General features: G+C 50.9%; 1 protein-coding gene across 2 annotated transcripts in view; it reads left to right on the top strand.

Moving 5' to 3' along the window:
- The first annotated feature begins 1815 nt into the window (after positions 1-1815).
- The window catches only part of Aqp7 (aquaporin 7), a 14141-nt gene continuing 8581 nt past the window's right edge, over positions 1816-7375 (top strand). Inside the window, exons 1-3 of one of the 2 annotated variants that reach the window (XM_021160914.2) lie at positions 1816-2124; positions 3531-3668; positions 4625-4742. In XM_021160914.2, coding sequence (XP_021016573.1) covers positions 4644-4742 — 99 coding nt within the window. In that variant the 5' untranslated portion in view covers positions 1816-2124; positions 3531-3668; positions 4625-4643. The remainder of the gene's footprint in view (positions 2125-3530; positions 3669-4624; positions 4743-7375) is intronic. The other variant, XM_021160915.2, reaches the window with a different exon arrangement.

Genomic DNA, 7375 nt, shown 5'->3' with positions numbered 1-7375 from the left:
CCTCCTCCTCCTCCTCCTTTTCTTCTTTTTTCGAGACAGGGTTTCTCTGTGTAGCCCTGGCTGTCCTGGAACTCACTCTGTAGACCAGGCTGGCCTCCAACTCAGAAATTCTCCTGCCTCTGCCTCCCAAGTGCTGGAATCAAAGGCGTGCGCCACCACGCCCAGCGCCCATTCTTTTAATATGGTGCTCTCACACTGGGCAAACTTTTTATAAACAAAGCTACTTTTCTTTTTTAAATATTTAAATATTTATTTATTTATTACAAGTACACTGTAGCTGTTTTCAGACACACCAGAAGAGGGCATCAGATCTCATTACGGATGGTTGTGAGCCACCATGTGGTTGTTGGGATTTGAACTCAGGACCTCTGGAAGAGCAGTCAGTGCCCTTAACCTCTGAGCCACCTCTCTAGCCCCTAAGCTACTTTTCTTAAGTCTGCCTCATACTGGTGACTCCCTGAAATTGTTTAGTGTAGGACAGACAGCAATACTGGTTTCACCTGAATGGAGGTGTGTGTGTGTGTGTGTGTGTCTGTGTGTGTGTCTGTGTGTGTGAGAAGAACAGGCCTCTGCAGGGTGGTGGCCATGCCTTTCAAGCTCAGTGCTCCAGAGGCAGAGGCAGCTCCAGAGGCTGGCCTCTGACTTTGAGGCCAGGGTTCTTTACAAAGTGAGCTCCAGGGACAGCTAGGACTAAACAAACAAACAAACCAACAAAAGACCCCACCTTGAAATAAAATAAAGCTAGGGTTCCATATAGCCATAGCCCAGACTGTCTAGTCTAAACTTACTATGTAGTGGAGAATGACCTTGAACTCCTGATTGTAGGCATGTAATTCTTCGTCTCTGAGTCAGACTCTGACTGTAGAGCATTGTCTGGCCTGAGACTCACTCTGTAGACCAGTCTGACCTCATTTCCCCTGCTTTCCAATGTTGGGATTTCTGTGTAGTGATGGCCTGAGTTTTCTAGGCAGTCCAGGCTATGCTCAAACTTGTATTCCTCTTGTCTCTGCCTCATGGGTGCAGGCTACAGACACCCTGTTCAGTGATCTCTAGAAGACAGTCTCACTCCCATACAAGGCTTTTGGACAACCACATCTTATAACTTCTCCCATCGAGGTACTGTGTGCGTCTCCCTGGGCTTCCTGCCTATCACCCACCTCTCGATGGCAGGCACCCACCCTCATGCTTTGGCACTGCAGCCCCTGCTGACACATGCATGCATGCCTGTTCTTCCTGGCCCCACCGGGCCCCTGAACCCAGACGACCCCTTTGGCTGCAGGTGATCTTCAGCTCCCTCTGACCTCACCCCCATAGTTGAGATCCCACTGCTGCCTTGAGCCAACAGCCTTGTGCTGGGCTAGCCTGGTTTTATTCATAGAGCCTTGGGCATACCTTTCCTAAGAGAGGCAGTGTCTAGAAGACAGGACCTGGAATGGGGGCCGCAGGAAACCAGGTCTGGCTTTTTTCCTCTTCTCCCAGATGGGGACCCCTGAGGAGAGGGCCTAATTCTCCTCCCTCTGCTTCAGGTCCAGGGCTCTCTGAGGACTGATCCAGAATTGTTTTTCCAGTCCTTCCACCTCTTCCACAAAGGTTAGTTACTTTCTGGAAACTTCTATGTACATCTCCATCTACACAGCTTTCTCTATAGCCTGGGTCTCAGGAACCTCTGTGGCCTTCTGCAGGCTACCTCTGGTCTTAGAGATAAGCCAGACACTTGGCATGTAGTACTGGGCTTTCCTCTGGGACTATGAGGCCCAGAATTCACACCTGGAACTCCACCTCTGACCTCACAAGGGCTGCCTCAGAACTCAGTCTCCATGGTGCTACTGGTAAGAACAGAGATGCTATTTTGGGCAGTGTGTATGGACTTGGCTTAAGGGGCATGAGCCAAACCCCTGCCCTACTGACCTCTCCCCTGGAGAAGCACAACAGAACTCACAGCCACCCCCAGGGAGGGCCCAGAGGCAGGCTCTAAGTGAGGACTCGGAGACCGCAGAGCTACAGTTCAGTTGCAGCTTGAGTCTGCAACTGAACTGATGGAGAAACAGAATCAAGACCGGCTGTGAGACCGAGGCTGAAAGACACAGAGCACTTCAGAGAGTGAGCGAGTGAGCGGGGCTGCAGGTAGGCTGGGACAGGGGAGCCTCCTTGGGGCAAGCCCAGCAGGGGCTGTTTGGGAAAGAAAGTTCACCAGGAGTTAGAGTATAACTCTGTCCTGGTTCAGCCCTGTGTGGCTGTGTGACACTGACAGATGGACAGATTGGCTGTCACTTGAATGTGGCAGGATCATAGCTGCTGAGTGGAGCAGGGGGTGGGAGGGTGCATTGGGCTGCACCATCAGAAAGGCCCCGTGGAGGGAGGAGGGGAGGGCAAACAGACTGGGCAGAAGTGAGGCAGGTCAAGAGATGGGTCTGCTGATGGCATCTTCCCCAGAATCCTCCTCAGGCACTTTAAGGTTAGGGATATAAATTGATGCTTCATCCAGAGAAAATTGGGTAGAGCCTGTCTGAGGGCAGCTGTCAGGAGTTGTCAGTTTAAGAGGAGGATGGGATAGAGGGTAAGTTTTACAGAGGTGGGAGAGTCAAGTTTAGCACTGTGTTATCCAAAGCTAAGTAGATGGCAGACTTGGGGAGGCCAAGAGGGCCTTTGAGGAGCCCTGATCTTGAGGTCCAGGTTTCTGGGGTAGCATGAGTAGAGGGGGGTGGGACTACAGGACACTTTCACATTGCTTGAGGCATTCTCTCCTTCCTCCCTCTTCCCTCCTCCCTCCAGCTTGCCTGGGTTTGGGATAGCGCTGTCCTGATTGCTTCTCCCCTGAGAAACGGAGGTTTAATGGGAATATGGGGCCAAGTTCTGAATCTCTCACTCAGCCCTAGGTTCCTCTCCAGTACCACAGAGTCTAAAACTCAGAAAAACAATGGTCGATATCAGGTTAAGGGACGCTCTGAAGATCGGGATTGAGGATACAGGGCTGGTGAGCAGGCTCTGTCTGCCCTGTGGAAATGGCAACTAGCTGACCCAAATCTATCACCTTTGACTCTTGGTGATGACAGAGTCTGCACGAGTCAGGGTTCGGATCTCTTTACCTCCTTAAGCCTCCGCTCCAAGCCTTGCTCTCGCGGCTCTCCAGCCACGTGCTGGCCTCAGTTGCTTTTTGTACACATGCTCAGACTCCCTCAACAGTTCTTCCCTTTTCCCGGAGCTCTCTCCTCATATTTACCCACATGGCTACTCCTTCAGCCTTTCCACTCATTTCCAAAGAGGCCCCTCAGTCAGGCTTCCCGAGACGACTGTACTTCCGGTCCCACTCCCTACGCAGTGGCAGCTGATGCATTCCTAGTGCCCTTCCTCTGGTTTCTAGATCTCTGTAGTCCTCACTGCCCTCTCAGGCAAGCATGCCTATTCCAACTCATTGCTGAGTGCCACGAGAATACAGATGCTCGCCCTTTGTGCCCTCTCACTGGGACCCAGCGGCTCCCTCTGCATTGACGACCTTGTTCTCTCAGCCATGTCTCCCTTCTTGGCTTTAGACCTACTTCATAAGACCAGCAACTCGACGCCGGGTGAAAATAACCATCTCCGCACTGCACCTCCACCCTCTCTCGTCTTCCTGTGGTCTCAGCTCAGACAGGGGTCCCCCTCTCCTCTGCTCCAGCCAGAAGTCAAGGGTAACGTCCTTAATGTTCCCTCTCCGCCATGACTCTCATCTAGGCACTGATACCTTAAATACCTAGGCTTTGTGTCTCCCCCACTCATTCCCCAAGGCCCACCTAGACACACCTGTCCTGTTCCTCTTCATCCCTGAGACCCAGCACCTTCCCCAGACGCCAGCCCTGTACCACCTAACAAACACCGGTGTCTAAACCTCATTTTTTCATCTGTCTATCCATCAAACAAAGCTTTTATTGAACTCCTTAGGAAGGTTTTGGCGTCAATCTGGTTAGGATAGAGAAAGAGATTGCCCAGTTCTTGGTAGGTTATTCAGCCAGTGATCGTGCACATCTGTGGGCCTGGCACTGAGGGTCCTCGGGGAGGTGAGACCCTGTCTCTCCTTTCCTCCTCCTCATTGCTCCTTCACCCACTCACTTCCAAGCACCTCTCTGCTGGCCTGGTTGTAGAAGCCCAGTGCATTTGCTGAATCCCTCCCCCACCTTCTGAAGAACCTGGTTTTTGTTTTCAGGCTTCTGTGCTGTTTATAGAGCCCGGCATCAGATTTTGCCAAACCTCATGGGCAGAGTTCCCCCACTGTTCCTCTCCCCAAGCTCTGCAGAGAGACAGACACAGCTGAGCTCTGATTCCCATCTACCCCAGACCCTTCCTCCTCCCCAAAACACTTCCAGTTCCCTGCCTACCCCCTTTGCAAAGTGGCCACATCGGTACACCCCTCCTACCTGTTCAGTCTGGGACAGAAGGAAGAAGAGGCCTAGATGGGTCATCTTACCTTCCATGTACCTATAGCTCTTGGGTGTCTTCATCCCAGCTCTCTCTACTGCCCTGGGCAGGAGAAGGTACTCGGGGAGAGGCGACTTGGTTACCCATTAACTCAGCCATGAGTTGAAGGGCAGATGGGCAGGAGGCAGACTTGAATCTCCTTTCTGTTTGTTGGCTTGGTCTGCTGCTTCAGGTCCATCCACAACTCCACAATGGCCCCCAGGTCTGTGCTGGAGACCATACAATCAGTGCTACAGAGGAACATGGTGCGAGAGTTTCTGGCAGAGTTCCTGAGTACCTATGTCATGATGGTGAGTGGCTGGGTGGCCTTGGGTGGCTGGGGGGCAACAGAGGCAGTCCTTTAGCCCCTCCCTACTGTTGACCCTAGGGTCATATCATTCCTTCCCCTGCCTCTGCGGTGGGAGCTGGGGAAGAAGAGAGGCCTTCATCAAGTCTTTTTGGGATAGAGTGGAGTCAGAGGCTGGTGGATGGGTGGGAAGGAAAACCAGTACTGAGGAGACTGAGGAGAGCAAGGCATCATGGTTCCTACCTGCAGTGTCAGCCCTTGGGAGACCTAAGGCAGGAAGGTTGAAGCCAATTTGAGGCTAGCCTGCTGTGCATAACAAGTTCTAGGCTAGTCAGGGTTCTACTGCAAGGAACTGTCTTAAAACAAAACAAAACAAAACAAAACAAAACAAAACAAAACAAAACAAAACAAAACACAGTGACTCAACCAACCAACCAAAAAGGAAACAATGTGAGACCTGGGCTGGATGATGCCCGCTCGTGAGGCTGAGGCAGGGAGGGCCTGGGCTTGATGATGCCCGCCCACGAGGCTGAGGCGCGGAGGGCCGTTGAGAGTTTGGGTGCTCTGTCTTCCTGCTCCATCTCAAGTTCAAGACCAGTGTTGAGCTACATGAGAGGTGGGGAGACCTTTGAGAATTGATCTGGGAGAAATGGGTCGTCTGTCAAATGGGGATGAAGGGAAGGCTAGGCAGCTTAGCAGGTAAAGATGCTGGGTGAGCATCTCTGATCACCAAGGTCAGTCCCTGGAGCGAAGGTAAATCTGAAAGGAGAACACTCCCTCCATTAAGCTGTTCTCTGACCCCCACACTCGCCTCCACAGGGATATGTGCACCCCACTCCCATCATACACACGCGTGCTCTTTAAGAAGTAGTGGAATGCTATGGTTCTGTTTGGTGTTTAGAAGGTAGCTGTGGAGAGGAGCTTTTGTTATTGGAGACTGGGAGATGATGGAGCTAGGGATGGACAAGAAGACAGACACTTCAGGAACTGTAGACGCATCAGGGAGACTTTCAAGTCACAGACGAGGGGAGGCTCTGAGGGTCCATTCTGGAGCGCAGTGTACAGGCTCAGAGATGAAGCTGATGTGGATACAGATGCTATGCCAGTGGAGGGATCCAGGAAGTAGTTAAACAGGGGGCGCCGTTGCTCAAGGGAGGTGTGGGCGGGAGCGAAGGAGGTAAAGTTCACCATGAGGGTGATTATAAAAATTGTTCAGAATTAGTGACGTGGGAGGGACTCTGGACATCTGGGCTTTTGTCCTAACCCTGACTGTCAACAGCTGACTGGAGCAAATCTCTCCCTGGGTCTGAGCCTGACTTCTCAGTTTCCTAGTGTGTGGGATCCCAGTGTCTGGGGTTGGGAGTTGGGTCTGAGTTCTGGCTCAGCTGTATAATGTTCCATGGACATTGTAACAGTTCCGGGTTAGATCCTTTGTTGGTAAATGTGAACAATGGCATCAAGCCGAAAGACTGATGTGAAGGGAGTCACGTGTTGGCACCCAGCATGTGTTGCCGTGTGTTGCGCACATGTATGGTTGGTTCCTTGTTAATTATTATTAAAATTTTTTAAAGATTTTATTTTTAATTTACAAACATGTGTGGGTATTTGTAATGCCAGTTCAGGTGTCTTTGGAGGCTAGAAGAGAGGATTGGATCTCTTGATCTCGTGTGAGCTGTCCCCTGTGGGTGCTGGGAATTGAACCTGGGTCCTCCAGAAGAGCAGCCAGTGTTCTTAAGCTCTGAGACATATCTCCAGCCTGGTTTTGTTTTATTTTTTATTTATTTTTTTTTCTGAGACAGAGTTTCACTGTATAGCTCTGGCTATCTGGAACTTGCTTTGTAGACCAGGCTGGCCTCAAACTCACAGAGACCCACCTGCCTCTGCCTCCTAAGTGCTGCAATCAAAGGCGTGCACCACTAACACCTGGCTGTTGTTTTGTTTTGTTTTTTAATTAAAATAAATTTTAAAACTTGTGTGTGTGTATATGTGTACCTGTGTGTGTGTATCTGTGTGCGTGCGTGCTTGTGTGTGTACGTGTGCACTGTGCACATACATGTCACTGGGGTCATTATTTTAACAGATACCCCAACTATGCTTTCCTCTCTGCATCTCTTACCTCCATCCTTAGCTTCTTGGCTCCTGAGCTACAGGGAGGACAGCCTGATCCCTCTCAACATAGAGCAAAGTAACTCATTTATGACAAGACATTCCAGTCCTGTGAGGGCTGTTAAACCTTGGAATGTAGGAGGCTAGAGGGTGCTGCCCCGATGATGGAGAGGAAGCGGGAACTGTGCATGTGGCGTGACACTGCCTACAGTGCCTTTTTAAATGTTCTTTTCTGGAGGTGCTGGGGATCTAACCAGAGTCTCACGCGTGTGCAGCTAGTGCCCCATCACTATATCTCCAGCCACACCCCTAGTCTCTCCTTTTGGTTGTTTTAATTTTTTTTTCTTTGTGTGGGCATAAGCTTATTATTACAGTGTGAGTTGGAAGGCCAGAGGACAGCTCATAGGAGTGGGTTCTGTCCTTCCTCGATGTGGGTCTGGGGGAATGAACTCCAGTTGCCAGGATTGGCAACAAGTGCCAGTCTGTTAAGTCTTCTCACCAGGTTCTCTCTCTCTCTCTCTCTCTCTCTCT

Source organism: Mus caroli, chromosome 4 (assembly GCF_900094665.2).
Source record: "Mus caroli chromosome 4, CAROLI_EIJ_v1.1, whole genome shotgun sequence".
Taxonomy (NCBI): Eukaryota; Metazoa; Chordata; class Mammalia; order Rodentia; family Muridae; genus Mus; species Mus caroli.
This window is presented reverse-complemented; position numbering and strand designations above follow the sequence as displayed.